This window comes from Pyxicephalus adspersus, chromosome 2 (assembly GCF_032062135.1).
Source record: "Pyxicephalus adspersus chromosome 2, UCB_Pads_2.0, whole genome shotgun sequence".
Lineage (NCBI taxonomy): Eukaryota > Metazoa > Chordata > Amphibia > Anura > Pyxicephalidae > Pyxicephalus > Pyxicephalus adspersus.
This window is the reverse complement of record NC_092859.1, coordinates 116,881,755-116,901,218: the sequence shown is the minus strand read 5'-3', so window position 1 is coordinate 116,901,218 and position 19,464 is coordinate 116,881,755. Positions and strand designations below refer to the sequence as shown.

At 36.4% G+C, this 19,464-nt stretch overlaps 1 protein-coding gene across 4 annotated transcripts in view; it reads left to right on the top strand.

The window, feature by feature from the left end:
* The first annotated feature begins 1,079 nt into the window (after positions 1–1,079).
* The window catches only part of LOC140324292 (mucosa-associated lymphoid tissue lymphoma translocation protein 1-like), a 39,779-nt gene continuing 21,394 nt past the window's right edge, over positions 1,080–19,464 (top strand). Inside the window, exons 1-3 of one of the 4 annotated variants that reach the window (XM_072402049.1) lie at positions 1,080–1,096; positions 15,409–15,507; positions 18,324–18,442. In XM_072402049.1, coding sequence (XP_072258150.1) covers positions 15,498–15,507; positions 18,324–18,442 — 129 coding nt within the window. In that variant the 5' untranslated portion in view covers positions 1,080–1,096; positions 15,409–15,497. Of the gene's footprint in view, positions 1,097–11,119; positions 11,202–13,664; positions 13,848–15,408; positions 15,508–18,323; positions 18,443–19,464 lie in introns of those variants that run through there. The other 3 variants (XM_072402047.1, XM_072402048.1, XM_072402050.1) reach the window with 3 other exon arrangements.

The window sequence follows — 19,464 nt, the reverse complement described above, 5'->3', positions numbered from 1 at the left end:
ACAGTCAGTCCTGGTCCTGGACTGGTCCCTCAAGCAGTAGTGGTACTGAGCAATTCATGGAAATGAAATGTGCATGTGCATGCATGGACAACCCAAATTTGCCACAATGTATGTTACTTTTACCAAAGCCAGAATTCTTTGCAAAATAGATTAAAAAAGTTGACTTCATAGCATCATCAATACAACACCACAACGGTAATTAACCATCATATTACTAAGAAAGTGATACATGGATTTATATGCCATTTAAAATTAAATATTCTCTCGGTATGCCAGATTTATTTTCCCAACGGCTGTTAACAATTAGGAGATTAAAAAAGTTAAAGCTGAACTCTGAGCAGAAATAGATAATCACAATAAAATATTTTCCCAAACATATCGTATGTTTTTGATTAGGAAACTACCTAGTCTATTCCAGCCACTCTAGCAATGTACTTGCAGTGTTCAGTGAACTAATCCACCCATAATGCCATCCGCCTGGAACACTAATGATTGGAATTATAATTTAGTGTGGGGGCAAAGATGTTGTCCCTCCTCACAGTGCTCAGTATTGGATGTTTATTTAGAAAACTTAAGGTGATACCATGCATGTCTAAACAGGCTTTTCAAGTAAACCAATGTGTAAGAAGGCTAAATGTTGAAGGGTGGATACAAATGGTAGTTCCCTCTTGTGGCTGATCCACAATTCTTCATGTTTGATTTAAATATTAAAATATAGAAGAGCAAGCATCTAAAATGAAAGTCACATAAAAAGTTTAAAATAAACACTGCAATGTAAAACTGGAAATTTATGTCAAATAAATAGTACATTATACTTTCTCTAAAATCCAGGCTAATGTGTATTTTTACTTGACTCTTGGGGACATTTTCCTTTGTGTCTTTCTAGATCTGTGAAGTATTAGAGTCAAAAATATGTCTCTGTGACCGAGTTTCCTGGAATAAAGACTGTCTTTCTTTACACTATTGCACTTTCTACTTGTGCAGGGTTACTGGTCTTGTGTTCACCCCTGAAGTTTCTGCAGCAGCCTGTAGTGGAAGGACCTTCTGAGTCCAATAAGTGTATCCACTTATCCCACCACTACTACTGGGTATTGAGGTAGGTGAAATGGCTTTTAGGATTAGGACTAGTAATATTCTTTTGGCATATAAATCATTTTGATAAAACAGCAGTGTTGGTGAAATATTTTCATTTTGTTGGTAGTGACTCATACAGTGCTGGCTAAGAAATGTTTCAGCATATTGGGAAACCTCTATTGTTTATTGTATATTTGAACAAGTAGTAAATTGGAAGTTGTCTTGGGCTTTTGCTAAATACAACCAGTGATCTTCTGATGTACAGCCAGCTCCAGATAGATTTTTTTCTTTTATGTATAGTTATCATTCCATGACCTGTCTTACCCAGCTATAAGTAAACCAACTGTTACATGAAAAAATGTAGATATAGCTATAGGGTAGGTAACTACACAGAAATAGATTGCTAAGTGCTGTGATGTGCTGTACAGAGCAATTGCGTTGCTGAACAACAAATTCTCTGATAACAATGACAGCAACAAAATTATAAGATGCAAGCTTCTAACATACAAGGATTTTTATGGCTGAGCAGTTGTTCACAAGCTTATATACAATATTGGTAAAGGTAACATTTAACTGAAGTGGTGGAAATCTCTCTAATAGGGCCTAAGATAGTAGTAAAACTCCACAGGGTTGGATATAAAAAACAGATATAACAAACAATAAACGCAGCTCTGTAATCATTAATACATGAATACATATATATTTTTAGATAACAGCAAAAATATAACAGAGGTTCTAATAATGGATAAGCAGCAACATTTTGACTAGGTCAAATCAGCCTCAACTATACAACTGAACAGTCAAAAATTGAGTTTTCAGTGGAATATTATACTTTCTTTTATTATGTTATTGCAATGAACTCAATTATTGTTTTTTTGTGTCTGATTTGTCAAAGAAGAATACCAAATTATGTGCTAGAAAATGAGAATAAAAAGTAGGGGTTCTAATTATAAATTCAGTAAGGGTTTTTTTTATAAAGCAATGACCTGACATTTACCATACATTCTCTGGTGAAGAATCAGTTTCCGGCATTAAAAGAAATGGACCTAACAAATTCACCTTTAGAGAATGTCTAGTGAATGTCAGATTCACTGCTTTATAAATAGACCCTTAGGCTAAGTGAAAACTCGATTGCCAAATGGAGTAAATAAGACACACATTGTCACAAACAAAAATGTATTTACATTTTGCCAGGTTGAACACAGTACAGCTGGGAGTACAGTTTGTCTTTGCAGAATTACATTGTCTTTCTGGATGCTGTTTTATTTTTATTTTTACTATAATGAAAAGCCACAGCAAGTGGAAAAGCATATATATATATATATATATATATATTGTAAAAGGGAACAGGATGAAAATACCCATTGTTTTTTGGTCAAGTTATGCAACCACATCAGAATAGTCCCTAAAATGTGATGTGTACATTTTAGTTCAGTTTCATTTTGAGATCACTGTACACCACACAGTAACACAACAATTTATAATACTATAACTAATTCCTTTTGTTGCAAGATGTATATGGATTTCTTTAAATAATCTAATTCAAATCCCCCTGCAGCATTTCTTTTTTTTTTTTACAAATGAATTTTTATTGAATTTTTCAACAGAGATATAAATTACAGGTACAGTAACCAAAAACATTAAACAACACTGAGAGTACAGAAAACAGAAGGAAAAGGCGGAACATTCAAAGAAAACACTCAACCAGGTTATAAAACAAACAGTAGTAGATGCACAATACAATTTGGTTTATTATACCAGTTCGTGTTTACAAAACATTAGGTGCAAACAAAACAACTGTTTCAACACAATATTAAAAAAAAGGCAGAACTTCATCAAGATTTCAAGATACTATGAACATGACCCAATCCAGTAGCAAGTAGGTCCTCTTTATGAAAAATACGTGCATAATCCTGCGATATATGACCACTGAAGATAGTTAAACCAGATTTGGGGGCCTGTTTGTGTGGACCAATGATTGAAACAGTAAAGATAAAAAAGGAATCAATAAAGAATGAGGGAAAAAAAAAAGAAGGAAGAAGAAAAAAGGGTGGGGGAAGGACTGGGTCGGCCCTACAACCCAAGTAGATGGTGACTTCACAAGTTATTACCATTACACAGAGATAAGTGTGCCTGGGGGCAAATCCCAAATCAAACCTTCCAGGGTGAAATGAGATAAATGTCTCCCATGGAGCCCAAACATGCAGCCTGGCCGTAAGCTCTTCCATTAGCTGAAAATCCCTTATACGGTCAAGAAGCCCCTGCAACAATTCAATGGAATTTAATTCAGGCATTTAAACAGTTCAGTCCATATCCCTCCATTTCATCATTTCAAACTGATCCTTGGTAGATTTCGTAATTTGTATCTTCAATTCTTCACAGTTCATATCTGGTTCTTCTGAAATACAGACTTTGCGTCACATTAAGCATGTCTACTTTTACTATGACCAAAGAACTCCATCTTTGATTCATTAATTTGTGGCATATTTCCCCAAAAGAGCTAGTCTTTCCCCATATGCTGAATGATAAACTGTCTTGCCCTAAAGTTTTATTTGGACAACAAAGTCTTGCACACCTCCCTTTCAATTTAAAATGCTAAAAATTGTTTGTGATAAGAAATTCAGAAACTTTATTAATAACTGTTACAGGAACTATCTGAGAATCCTGCAATGTATCTTTTGGGGTTCTGGAGGCTGCTTTTAGCATCAAACCATCAGATATTGGTCCTAATTTTCTGAACCAGGCAATTTGGGACAAATCCTCAGTCTTTTTAAATATGGGCCACTTGTAGAATATTTACCTTACAGAAAAATTATTATTTTACAAATAGTTTGCCCTGATGCATTAAAATAAACCAATAATTAGAGAAGACTGTCATTCTTGAACTCCTAGAAATACTAGCTGCATACTGACCATCTGGATTTCAAAACTGTCTGAGATACTAACCAGATATACAGGTCAGGTAGGTCTCTAGCTGTAAACTTGTTTCTGGCTATTAAATATAAGGGAAATATTCAAAAATCGGTCACATTCAGTGCTTTGGATGACAGTCAGGCAACTAGAATTTTCAGAAGGAGAAGTAATTGCAAACTTGGTGTCTATTCATAGCAGGTTTTCTTTAAATCTTATAGAGGGAAGTGGTTTCATGTGACTGTTTTATCACATACAATAACAACTTGAAATGTCAGTTTTAGTTCATGTAATATACAGGGCAACCTAACAGAGGAAATGGCTATTAGCAGAGGACCGAAGAAAAAGGAATAGAATTTCTTACATTCTTTAAAAACCTCATGCTTGAGTATGTAAAAAGCATTCTTGAGTACATGATAAAGAAATACAACAGATAATACTAAAACAAGCAGAAGAAATAAAAAGAACTAAAAGAAATAAAACTGTAGTAATGGTACTTGTAAACATTTTTAGTTCTTTGATTGTATGACTTTGTGTGACCTTTTCTTGTGCTGATACCTGAACTCTGAAGCACCCCATGCTGGCATTAGATTAACAGTTCTTCCATGCAGACACTGATGCAATTGATATCAGTTTAGTTTTACCTAATGACATGACACCGACCACTAATGAATTAGTTGAGTTGCCTGAACATGAAATAACAATAGCTTTAAATAACAAAACATGCCTACAAAATATGGTAATACACCTCCACCTGTATTTTTTGGTGGGATGTGAGTTGAAGGAAGAGAGTATGGGTCCTGATTTATTAAAGCTTTCCAAAACTGGAGGGAATACACTTTTATTAGTGAAGCTGGGTGATCAAAAAAACTGTAATGGATCTGGTGCAGGATTGAAAACATTTGATAACAAATAGCAATCAACTTGAGGAAATGCATTCCAGGTTTGCTGCATAACCCATGTTCAATGAAGGAAAGTGTATGCTCTCCAGCCTTGGAGAGCTTTAATAAATCAGGCCCATGGTGTCAGTGGTAGGGAAATAGTGTCATCATGATGTGCATATGGCAGCATAGGCCAAAAGATCCATCACAGGATGGTTGTGGTGTGTTTAGGCTTGTGGACAGGTCTGCAGTGGCACAAAATTGTGTCTTGCATTACCCACTAGACTTGAGGAAGAATCGATTATTTTGTGACAAGATAGATGCCCATGAAGTTCAACATGGGCCAACATTAATATTCATTTACTGTACACTGCCTAATCATAAGGTTGAAGACCCTGCACCCAGGAGAAGCAGAAAGAAGCTGTGGATAATGTATTATCTCCATTAGGTGGGCTTGTCATCTGGATCAGGGATATTTGTAGACTGTAATTTTGTTTTAAATATTCTTATCAGGTATGTCAATATCTCTATTACTATTCTGAATCCCACATTAAAATTAGACAATGGCTCAGGATGAGCATTCTGACAGTTCTGTAGCTATATAGCCCCATACACAGCAAGCTACCATACACAGTGTGTTCTGACACTTTTCTATTATCACCAGCACTATGTTTTCAGCAGTTTGTTTTGCAATAGCTTGGAATCAGTCTGGATGGACTAGACCCACCCACATCCATGCTGATTTTTATTATCCTTAAGTGCCCACAACCACAATGCCAGTTCACTTCTTATAATTCCCTGGAAGGAACTATACACTGCATGCAGGGAACAACCCACGCGGCTGTTTGGAGGTGTTCTGACCCAGTCATCTATTCATCACAATTTGGCACTTGATACATGTAACAAGACACTGAGAAGCTGGACACTGAGCTGCACACTGATTTCGTCATTCTAAAAAGAATTTTATTGCCCACAAGTGTCACTATCTCCACTGAATATCCACCTGTTCTGACAAGTTTCATTTTAAACATGCTTAGTTATAGAAGCCATCAGGATGGCATAATTGGTGTGCAGCTTCAACTAAGACAACTTTTGGACTTGTATACACCTATGTCTGGCAGAACATGTGCCTTAAAGCAGAGACATCCAGGCCCTTGGTACTGACTGTTCACTTACTTCCTAATATATCCCTTTCTGGAAGCATCCATTGTAAGGAGATAATTAGTATTATTCATGTTACCTGTAAAAGGTTTTTAATGTTTTGTCTGATCAGTGTAGGTGCCAAATTACATTTGTACCAACCCAACTGTCTGCAGATGTGGTTAAAGTAACCTGAAAATATATGCCCATGGCAAAATATAAACCTTGTAATCTGGTCCAAAATGAGTATACAGGTGCAAGAGATGCAGTGGTTAAAATAGTGTAGTCTTCCATATAGCCAGCAGGTGGTGCACTTTTGGTGCAAAAAAAAAGGCTTGTTTTCCCCTAAACCTCCTTTATATGTATTAGATAACTATCTCAAGTAATGACAAAGTTATGCAGAAAACATATGTTTATAGCAAAAAGGTGCTGCATAACTTTTGTAAGACAAGGTCACCAAAAAACTGTTTTGTTCATCCCCAAAGCAATGTTCTATGTTGCTATCTTAAATAATAAGAAAGCTACCCTGAAATACATGATCAAAGCATAATGTAAAAATTTCTCTGGCCAAAAGGGTAAGGATGCAAGAGTTTAGGTGGTAAAAAGAACGTATTCCTCAGTATAGCCACCAGGTGGTGCTCTAGTCTGTTGTCAACATCATTAGAATAAATAAACTTTTTAACTAAACTAAAGGAAACAAGCTGTTCGCAGACTGAAATGACCTGGTATAGATATAGCTAGGCCCATAGGAGATGGCTCAATCTAAGTTTTCAACTAAGATGTAGATTGTTTCTAAATAGGCTGCTTCGTTTTGGTTTTGGTTTTTCAACGTAACACATGGTGCTTTGGGAAGCCTTTTTCATGGTATTAAATGTTCATTTGTAAAATAGATATAAACATTTAAACCAAAATTGGATCTAAAGCCATTTTACTTTCCCTTTAAAACTGCTTGAAGCCTAACTCCAATGAATGTACATAAAAAGGTTAAGCTTTGAAAAGTTGAATTGATCAATTTATTCCTCACTGATTTCCAAAAGTGCAAAGTTCCCAAGAAAATACAAAGCTTACCAATATTCATAAATATTCATTGTTCCCCAAAAGGACATTTTAATGTTGCTTTTCCACTTGCTGTGGCTTTTCTAAGCATACAGTGTTGGTAGAGCATCAGTTTCATTTATCAATCCATGATAAGCATCAAAAGTATGAAAGTAAACAAAAATTCACACATTTCGGGATCCAGCCAAACAAGAAAGAAAAGCAGGAACAAAATGGTGGTGACCATGATAGAAGAGGGACAGGAGAATGTATTTTTAAAAATTGTGATTAGACAGGTGGGGTATGTGACCAGCCTGGTAGCAATTTTTTGAAAAATGGGTTTAGTTTTGCTGTAAAAGTTTGATCACAGTCATACATATGGCCCATAACATTGATTCTGGATTTTATTGGAGACAGCTTGACTGCCAAGAGTAATGGCTCCAATAATGTGCCTTCCCCCAAGACTGCAATACAATAAAACTTAGACAAAGTCATGGGCCAACCTTAAATTTGTTGAATAAATTGAGGAAATGTTTCCTTCTCACTAGATATAAAACCTTTTCATATGGAAACAAATATGTTTTGCTTCGCATGTAATCTGAAACAAGCCTATAATAGAGAAAAAGGCATAAGATTTTTTTTTTAATTTTACTTAAAACTTTTGTAGACTTTTGATTTAAATTTCATTGGTAACCTTTTTGCACAGGCTAACAATAATAATAACAATTTTCTTCTATGAAAATCCAACCATTCAAGTCCATGCCTTAGAGTAGCAAGGAAAAGTACAGCTGAGGGGGGAGTGCTGGAAATAATATCATCTTAAAATGAATGATAAATAAGTTACACAGAAAAAGGAAATTATGTACAAATAAAAGCATATGAGTTTTTTCCCATATTTCTTGCATTAAAATATAATCTAAAATGCTTCCTACTGCAGTTCAGACACAAATAGTGCTTTGTGAAGATCATGAAAGTTTCAAGAGCCAAACAAATGAATATTTCAGATTGGAATAATGTATATAAATATATATAGACATTGGCAGTCTTTAGAATCATAATGAATAGTTACAGGCATGGGAGCAGTGTGTGGGAGATATGATAATGTATGTTGGGCTGTTGGCGAGGTCTGACCACGTCAATGTTAGGTCACTCATTTTAGGCAACATTGTTAATGTTTCCACAGCACAGCAGACACCCTCAAATTCAGTGATGACATTTGTACCTGCTTTTGAAAGATGTTGGTTTAATTATTTCATTCTGACATCTACTAGTTCTTACGCTTTTTAAGTTTCCTTCTCCTTTTTCCCAAAAACATTTTCCACTGAACACTCCCTTCTCTACATTTAGACCACATCCTATTTTCTGTTCTATTTAACTCGCATTTATGAAATAGGAAAAAATGAAACTTTAGAGCAACTTCCAATTACTTGAAAAAAACTACCTGAAGTTTCCTTTTATGTAAATATATTTTACAAAATCCACTAATCTATGGATCTAGATATTTTGTTTGTAAAATGAAAATGTATGATATCCTCAAAAATGAATGCTTTGGATAGATTCTAGCATGTTTAGTTGGCTTCCATTAACATTTGGGAAGAATACTGGGGGAAAATGAACTCCCAAAGATTCTATAATCACAACCTCTCTGGTGCTCCCTTGTTTATTCTGTAGGCTAAAAAGCATAAATGAAAAATAGAACCCAAGCTGCTGAAAAAAAAGGAAAGAAGTAACGAAATATGACATTAAACCATATTCTACAAGCAATGTTAAATATTGAGAGGGGAATGGCTGTTTAAACATTTAGGTAAAATTTTGGCAAGTTACTCATGGTTCGATGAATCCTTAATGGGTGAAATATAAATAGAGGATACATCACTAAACCATCTATTTCTGCTTACCCAGATACCAAGCCAATGACAGCCAGAAAAAGAAATATACATACAAGCCATAAGCATATTCAGGCTTGTCCATGCTCCCCATGGCTTGGATATATTTATTCTGATCGTCTCCATCATTAGGCTGGGTTCTTTAGATATGTTCATTGATTCTCTTCTTTCACCCCTAAATTCCCCGGTCTTTCTCTAACTTGCATCTACATGTTATCTTGCACAATATCCCCACGTCCATCTATCTTATTTCCAGGTTGCTTTCTACACTCTGCAAATTACAGAATTGTCCCTATTTAGTTTAGATGTATTTACTCTATATCCTTTCCACACCTACCTTATAACAAATCTTTTTTTTTTATACAATGCTAGAAACCTGAGAGAGATGATGAGTGTCTGAGTTTTCCGGTTTGCTCTTATTTGGTCAGAGTGTGATAGAATTGCTTTAACTTAAAATAAATTTAAATTCTTACATCATCTGAATCTTTATATTTTGATGGACCACAGTGTACTCCTATGGCAACATGAATCTCAAATTTTAGCTCCATATAATTTCAGGATTTAGGGTCACATTAGGAGATTTTGGGCCCCCTGGTCTAGCCTTTGGCTTCAAACTCCTCATGGATTTCCCTGGCTTGTATGTCAAATTTGTAACTCCCATAGTACCTTAGTCCCCATATATAAATCATGGGCGATACTACTCAAACCCAGGGCCCTTGGCCAAATTTCCCTTCCTATAGAAGTGGCCAGTGGAGTCCTCCACTGCCAATTTGCACCATGGCATCCCTGAATCCTATGAGGATAGAGGGATGAAATTTGCGATGATGGACACCACAGATATTGGAATACCATGAAAGAGGCCCTGGAGGTCCCCCAACTTGCATGTTAAAGTAGGGCCTCTGGAGGCCCAAAATCTCAAAGTAGAACAACCTAAAAGGAGAAAGTTTCTTCCCAAATTTTGGGCTTTTTGACCCCGTACCTCTGAACCCTGTGGGGCCAGTCAGAAGCTGGGAGTACCTGTTCTGTTGATAATACTGTCAATATTCAGATGACAATAGGTAGGATTTTTCCAGTACAAAAAACAAAAGGTATTTGGAGCAAGGGAGCAGTTTCTGTGTACAGCTGGGTGCTGCTGAATTATTGCAACCGTAGTCCACATCCTATATGGCCCATTCACAAATCCAGCCCTGGGTGATGTACAGTATTTCTATTTGCCTTACCTTGGGTCCTGTTTCATGTTTTTTGAGAGGGTGAGTTATTTTTGTGTTCACATTTTTGAATAAACTGTAAAAGGGGTTCTAATTAGGGCTGATCTCCTTGCCCTGCTTTTTTATGTGTTTTGTTTCTTTTTAATTGTTTTGCCCTGGTTCTGACTGATAGTTTTACAAGATTTAGAATAAAATTAAATCCCATTGTAAGGCCCTGCTCCAGCACTAGCACTCGCCAGGCACCTTTCCCCTAATCTAACGTCGCGATCTGTGCCGATATATATACCCAATGCTCAGTGCCTGAGCTTCACACAGTTTTACCAGAGTGGAAGTAAAGTGAACTCTCCAACAGCAGCAAAACCATAAATATTTTTTTTTCTAGTAGATCAACACTGTGATTTATATGTATGGCAAAACATGGTCTACAGCATATGAAATGAAATTTTGCTTTGGTATGTGTTGTGTTAGGACAGCCCAATGTCGCAGACTGCACCAAAAACCGGATGCTGTGTTTTAAAAAAGTGCAACACACAGCGACATGTTGCCATGCCCTCTACTAACAGTGGGGTGGCAAGGTGCATTTAAGAATGAATTTCTACATAGAAATGTGGGCTTTAGCACAATGCGCTAGTGAACATTAACTAGTCCTGATATCCTTTATATACAAAAGACAAACTGAAGTTTTCATCCTTCTACACACTATCCAAAACCAGAAAGGTTTTGGCTTGACATAAACTTTTTTTTTTACTTCCTTAGCTATTCTAAATTATGCAAAGACAGCCATAAAATAACACTAGTTATATTTTGTGAGCTGTAGTCATTTGTTGACATCCAGCTCATAACTGGCAAATACTATCAGTGCTTTTGTGTGAATTGGGACTTTTCACGTAGGATCACATGGTTAGGTTTATTCTGTGGTTTCACTTTCACCAGAGGCAGCACAGTGATTGGCCAGTCTGCTACTCACTGTCTGTGACTCCAGTCTTTAGCAGGCAGATGAGGAAGTCAGACTGCTGTTTGAAGAATCATGATTTGGTGTTCTCACAGCTCGCCGGACCGTTCCCGGGGTGAGTGTTTTTGGAAACTTATTGACAAGAAAAGGAATGGTGATAAATAGGTATTATTAATGCTTTTGTGAAAGGCTAAGTGTAACAGGTATTTTATATTGGAGAAGACAATCAGAGGAAAGGTGGCGAACATATCCCAGCAATAAACAGGAACAAAAGCCACAACAGAACAGGTAACGAAGCCTCACAATCACTTCAAATAAAAAAAAAAAAAAAAAAAAAAAGGACAGGCGCAAAGAGTGAATACAATCGAACAGCATTCCAAGACACAACCAGATGTCAGTGGATGCCACATCCAATCTGTTGGACTAGGCTGTAATTCCCAACCATCATCTTTAGCACCTGCTACAATGATACAATGTTTGTCACAAGAGCCACAATGAATCCAGAGCTCAGGGAAATCAGCTGAATGCTGGAAAGGCCCTTGTGACAAAGGTTAGAAAATAGAAAATAGTGTTCTGTTCACCAAGCTACATGACTGAGGCCAGTTGTGACACTTGTAGGGGTTTCCCAAAACACTTTTTTTTATTATGGTTGCTGACAGCATAGATTGACCTGGAAATGCATCTTTACTATAGATCAGCCCTTTAGCAGGTCTCTTCTATTTCTATTAAGGTGTGGAGATTTACTATCTCAATTTGTTCTGGTCACACCGTGACTGGTAGAGATAGTGATGAGAAAGAGAATAATTACATGTTACAATGACATCTCTCTTTAATTTATAGATTTCTTTTATGAATAGTACACATGGGAAGATGTGAATCTGAGGGGAATCCAGCAGTCCACTAATCACAAGAAACTGATTCTTGGGTTTACAATCAGTTAAAGAGGGATTGAGTGTGTTGGTTCAAATTGATCAAAAGTACATGAGTTGTATCATATATATGAATAATCAAGCAAATCCAATCCAACAAGTCTGGAATTGCTTTCGATAAGTAAAACATGACTGGAAGGTCAGAATTTCATACCTACCTGTGCAGTATTTTAGGATTTAAGATTGATTGATTACCAATCTGATATTCGGTCAGATAAATGCAAAAATACCAATTGATCTGTTCATGTTTACTAGGCTTTACTATTGTATCTTCAGAAAAAATAAAAGGGAACGTTTCCCAGTGGACTTCAGAAACCCGACTATTTACTAGAGATGCACTTTAATTTTAAATCATCTGGTCGAGTGATCTTTATTAAAGCTAAACTCCAGGCACAAAAACTTCTATTTACATATATTGCTCAGTAGTCATAAAGATTATAAATCCACTTTGTAGGCAGTAAATACATTTGGATATTGAGTTATAAATGCAGAAGTGACATCTACCTTTGGTGCACAAAGCCTGTGCAGAGAAGTGAGCTCTGGAAGAGATCCAAAAGGTCCATTCACTATGGCTGACTGTAGCAAATTACATGGAGGGGCAGATAACAGACCAGTCACTGCACATTCAGAGAGAGCAGCAGTGACTGTTCTTTGTTAAAGTGAACTCCTGCACAAAGGCAAACTCTGACACCAGATTACTGCATAGATTTGGAAGAGTCACACAAAGCACAATAAAATGTTAGAATACACATGCCTTTTATACCTAGACTATATTTCTAATTCCAGAATTCAACCAAACCAAAACATAGAATACTAAAAATAATGTTTTAGTTGGAAGATGTGGGTATAGCTAAATACCTTGGTTCAACATTAGGTGTCCCAGAAAATTGCTTTAATTGTTTGACTTTTATATCTATGCAACCAGGAACTTGTATGTTGCTATTTATTTCTGTAATGCACATTGATGAAGTAAACTGCATGCAGGCTGTTTATTCTGTCGTGCATCATAGCACAAATGTATTTTGAAAGTATATTGGGGTGCTCTTCACAAAGAAAGGTACTGCAACACACAAAAACACATATTGGGGTTGATGTATTAAAGTTAGCTATCAACTATCATAGGAGAACCTGGGAGATCCAGCAAACCACAAATTAATGTGCTCCAGACAATGAATTAAAGACATTTGCCAACTAAGCAAACAATTTTTAGGAAATCTATTCCAGGATTGCTGCATTGCCCAGGTTTTCCCATGATAGTCTATCTTCTCCAGTCTTGGAGAGCTTTAGTAAACCAGGTCCTATGTGTATTTCTTGACTGCTCCAACCTTTTGGCTGTGTCAGGTTTATCCTGACTAGAAAATACCAGTCCATGTTATTCATTTCAGTTATAAAGTTTAACTTCAGTGCAATATGTTTACAGCGTAGGTCAGTTCCTCAAAGAGTCTTGTATTCACAGTACATAAAACTGTGACAATCAGAAACCAAATCGCAATGACGATATGTGATGAAATGAAAAGGAAATCTGATAAAGTGCAGATGACATCTGTTTTGATGTCTCATACATTAGATCAGCAGAAAATATTTTTGGTGTTCTTTGTACTGTACTTTATGTATGCTATTCTTTGACATTGGTTACATTCTACTAGAGTATCAGAACATAAGTATGGTTGTGCTAACTACTTTTATTTGTGCATTGGTGGACAAGTCCCAATGGCTTCTACCATTCCTTCCTAGTGAGTGAAGAGAAATACCCAGTGCTTACAGGTATGAGTGAGCATGTAGCACTCTCCCCTTCTCCCATGATGCAACTATAAAATGCGGCCATGGAAGGGGTGCGTAGCACTTTTTAAGTTCAGCATGATATTTAGTATTGTTCTTCTCACTTGTGTCTGGTCTTTTGTCTGACTTTTATTTTCCATATTGTAGGAAATTGCACCTTGGTATGGCTTTTGTGTCTATTTGTCTACATTAATTTACAATGTATTATTCTTTTTAAATAAAAGAAACTTTTATGAACATTTAATATCTACTATTTCCATCCAGCATTTGGTGAGTCTGTGCAAGTTTCCTATTAAGCTCTATTGTACAGCTGTTCTGCTAAAAATAATCAGCTGAATAGGTCAGAGGCCGGGAAGTAGGTCAGCCTTAACCCCCTGCACAAGCAACCAAAATTGCTAAAATGAAAGATATCCCAGCAGGTTTTAGATTCTATAAGAAAGTCCAGCAGGTTTAGCATTCTATAGGAAAGCCCAGTAGCCTTATGAAATTTAATGTCATAGAGTGTGCCCTTTAATAAAAGTTTATTGCCAAACAAACATTTTAGATTACTAAAAAATAATAGAAACCTTAGATCATAAACTTGTAAATGTAAAAAATAAATTGATCCAATGCCATTATAAGTTTTTCTTTCTTTTACATCATATGTCTTTCCTTTCCCCGTGTATTTTTGTTTTTTGATGGGTCTTAAGACTTGTTCAGGTGTCAGACAAATGTCAGATGTTTGTCATTGGAAACAATCTTTTGTGATTGTTTTCAGAGACAATTGAACGAATGAGCACAGTACACACAATACTGTTCTGTTCTTGGAGGAAGAGAATGTGTGAGCAGCACATGCTTGTTGTACAGGGAATTAGGCAATTCCATAAAACTAAATAATATTACTAATACTAAAGCTATGTTTACAACCACAAAAAAGACGTCAACTTAGAATGTGTACTTTAGTCTCTTGTGGCCTTCTACATTTTGTGTATACAGACTTCCTAATTTTAATTTCTTAAAATTAATTTAGTTTTGTTTCCACCCTTACAGAACTGATGACTCATTACTACCTTTATCATTCTTATCTAGGGATGAACTAACATTTAGAGAGAGAAGTTGTCTGGTGACATGAGATGTTGTAAGAATCTTACCAGTCTATTTACCTGTACATCAGTGGTTTTCCACCTTTATAGCAAAGTTTATCCCTAAGACCATAACCACCCAATTTGTTAAGCAAAAAGTATACCAATGTGCACCCTGAAAGGAAAACAATTTGTGCTGCTTCAAATTGTGGTTGTGAGCAGCAGAGGAAGCATAAAGGGGCATGGATAAATAGAGCCCCTTTATGCTTCCTCTGTTTGAAAATTTCCTAAGTACAAATTACCTTTAGGGTCTCTTTACAGAACCTTTTTGAGATGCTACATTTGGATGATGGAACTACTCTACTCTGTGTCATGCATAAGCTCTCTGGATACTAAGTTCACCACTTTCTATAAAACATCTGCTAATAATGGAGGGGTTTAAAAAAAACTTTCAAAATAGATGTGCAGAGAGTTGTTATGTAACAAGATTTTTTTTTTAATTTATTTACTATATTTACTAACCGTAACATATTTGTTCCTTCTTTGTCTCCAGCAGACCAAAAGTTTAGGATGAAATAAGGCTGTGCCATGCCTCTTCTGTAATGTCTTCTAAATGTCCACACTACCAGCAGATGAGTAATCATGCTGAAAGGTAGGAACAGCAGTTTTGTGTCCTCTTTTTTCATCAAGCTGAAGCAAACCAGCATGTTATTGTAATAAACTTGTTTAAAAGATAAGAAAGTAATACAGGAAGTTTAAGAGAGACATTAAACATGCTCTGCTCATTTATTTGTTAAGACTTTAATCAAAATGAATTAAATGCTTTCAAATGTAACCATTTAAAAAGATGGTTACAAAATCTCTGAAACTGTACTTGAATAAAAATGGAACTGTTATTGGAGTTTTATGAACAGCAATTTATTATGGTCAATAAGGACATTGTAGTTATGCAGTCCTTATCACACCATAAGCGGAAGACTTAGACTGAAATAGGAAGATGAAATTTGTCCCCCCATAAAATTTTGGATAAGAAAGATAAGAACATTGCAAACATTAAATGGGCAAGAGAAATAAATATGCCTATGTGTCAGGTAGGGTGTGTAACTGGGGGCTTGCAGTTATACAAGGAAATACTACAAAACAATAGAGGCTATTCTACATATAAAGAGAGTAGCTTTTCCAAAACTGAACCACAGGGGACACATGTTGTGCTTTCAGGAGATTTAAAAAAGGGTAAACTGTGGAATTATGAACTATATGGAGAAAAAGAAAAATAGGGTGTTGGAAAATATAGACAGATATGACACGTATGACAGGAGTGACAGGGAAGATTCACAGGTGGGGAAAATGGTTTTTTAGGGTGGGAGGGAAATATTATTTGGAGGGGACATGTAGAAAAAATTCACATCACAACTGGTAAATTCACAGGTGAGACTGGACACAAAGAGATATGGAATAGAACAATCTATAGCATTGCTAGATACCAGTTTACTAGATGTTTTTTCAGAGCCCTTCGGAATTTAGTAGAACGTTGATTGAAGGTAGCGGCTGATATAATGAAGGGGAATACAAATTTGGCTGTAGAATTTTATAATAAATGTAAATAGGGTGACTCCAATACATATTCATGTATACTGCAGTAGTAATAAAGAACAGGAAAATGTTTTTAATCGTAAAATGTGTCAAATACAAACCAAATGTTAGGGGAGTTATGAGACAGATTTTTGCACGAGATGAGCACAACCATTTATCTCGAGTAAAAATCATCTGATGTGTGTATGAAGTCTTAGGTATAGTACACAGGGCTAAGCAAATGTTAACTTTTAATTTTGACTATTAATAATAATATTATTATTATTATTATTATTATTATTATTATTAAGCAGGATTTATATAGCGCCAACATATTAAATAGGGATTGCAAATGACAGACTAATACAGACAGTGATACAGGAGGAGAAGACCCTCCCCCGAAGAGCTTACAATCTAGTAGGTGGGGGAATTTCACACACAATAGAATGGGAGATATGTAGTGGTGAAAAGTAGTGATGGTTTCAAAAGACAGAAGAAGATGGGTAGGCAAGTTTGAAAAAATGGGTTTTGAACAGAAAGTTGGAGCAAGCCGAATAGGATGAGGAAGACCATTCCAGAGAGTTGGAGCAGCTCTAGAGAAGTCTTGTATCCGTGCGTGTGATGAGATTATCAGTGAGGAAGTCAGTTGTAGATCATTGGAGGAGCGGAGAGAGCGGCTGGGGGAGTATTTTTTTTACCAAGTCAGAAATGTAAGCGGGACAAAAACTGTGTAGGGATTAAAAGGCAAAGCACAGGAGCTTGAATTTGATTCTAAGGTGAAATGGAAGCCAATGGAGAGAACTACAAAGAGATGCAGCAGAAGAGGAGAGAAGGAAAGGATGGATGAGTCTGGCTGACTATAAGCATTCTCCTAGTACAGCACTGTCACTGACAGCAACTGATCTAAACAGAAAGTCAGTCAGCATGGTTCTTGATTGATCTTTGCATTTTCATGTTTCTATCATTTCATAAGGTTTGTTTGCTTACAAACATACTCTTAGTTTTAGCTGTCACCATTCTTTGAACACAGAGAGCCTCAGTGACAGCTAAGGGCAATAGTGTAATAGTGTGTAAAAAAATTAGAAAAGTTTTAAGAATGTAACCAGAACTGGTGGTCTTTATTAAATATGTTTGTCCACTTGTCAACTTTTAATAAAAATGTGGGAATGGTAATTGTTCAACCAGTATACCAAATAAAATTCTTCTATGTTCTTAAAATAAAACAGGAAACTGTGTAAAAAATTATTGAGTTTAAACATTATTCGGAGAGTCATTGTTAAGTTAACCAACACCTGCTGATGCTGCTACATTTCGTCTGGGCACCTAGGCCTTGTCAGGGTCTGGTCATGGAGAGGTGAATCATACAGATAATACAGAATTTAACTGAAAGCTAAAATATTTTTTTTAGTTTGAGATAGAGGGGGTGAGGGTGAGTAAGAACATGTGTCTGGTATATATTGTCTCTTTCACTGCTTTGAATATTCACCCTCTCTATTTTTTCCTGGTAATTATTGTTGCATGACAAGAAAACAATGGAAAAACTAAAATTATACATTTTTCACTATAGCAGGAGCACCTGTCCCAATGACAGTTGTCTAAGAAGACATTTTCCTTGACGAAATTGAATCCTAGTTACTAATGTTGGTGTTTGTGTCTCCAGGATAGGAAGTAAAGGGAAATCTCCATTTACATGTGGCAGGGACTTTGACCCCTTACTACTATATCAAAAACCTAAAGGCACAGATTGTCTTCAGAAATACTATCTGTTTTGCTAGTAAAGGTTCCATTTGTTAAAAGTTTAACATAAGTGCCTAAATTTGTCTTTATTTGTGCCTGTAATTGGCTTGTTACTAAGCTTTGTCATTGGAAATAATTCACCTCCTCTTTTATTTATAGAAATCCAAATCACAGAACAACCTGTGTCTGCCTGTGTTCCCCCGGACTTTCCCCTTACCCTACGCTGTCGAGCTCAAGGTCCCAGAATGCTCTACTATCAGTGGTTTGTGCAGTCAGAGGTAACACTAACAGCTTTACTTGCATAAGTAATCCACAGTGTTTATTCTTAGAATGCTGACCTCATGGAGCAAACATGTTTGAAGAGTCACTTCCTTTTTTTTGCTATGCATGATTAAATCTACAGTTCTAATGCAGAAAAAGTATGTCACTATAAATCATCTCCTTTCTCTGCTGATAATCATCTTTGCTTTCTTACATATTTACTGTTTTTTGTTCATCACAGAGAAAATTGTTCACTTTCTTACACCGGCAAAATTATAAAGGAAAGTTCATAGATTTAGAGCTGAAGTATGATAATTTGTCCCTGTTGATGAACTAACTGTATTGGTCACTGCATAAAGTTTATATGTGTGCCCCAGGGTTCAGGAGGTAGGATAGGCTGCTTTGTAGGTATATTGAGATATTATATTGACTTTAAAAGGTATGCATAGGCATACCACCCTATGTTAATTTCCCTGGCTGAAATAATAGATGTTTTATGTAAATATCTATCTATATATAAAAATGTATGTACAAAAAAAAAGAGAAATGAAAGGTATAAACACTCCAACCATACCCACCCCTTCCACCTGTAAATCATCACTGGCCTCCCTCAGCCCTGTTTCTGTGGACGAAGTCTCTTCTCTTCTCTCATCATCTCCAACTACTACCTCTCCCCTTGACCCAATTCCCTCTGATCTACTCCGTGCCCATTCCTCCACCCTGGCCCCTGCCTTAACCAAACTATTCAACCTCTCCCTTTCTACTGGTAAATACCCCTCAGCTTTTAAACATGCCATAATTCTCCCTATCCTAAAGAAACCCTCACTGGACCCCTCCCTACCCTCCGACTACCATCCTATCTCCCTTCTCCCATATGTCTCCAAACTTCTTGAACGCCTTGTCTACAAAAGACTTACCCATTACCTGAGCACCAACTCTCTCCTTGACCCCCTCCAGTCTGGATTTAGAGCTGCCCACTCCACTGAAACAGCCCTTACTAAAGTGGCCAATGACCTCATCAGAGCTAAGTCTCAAGGCA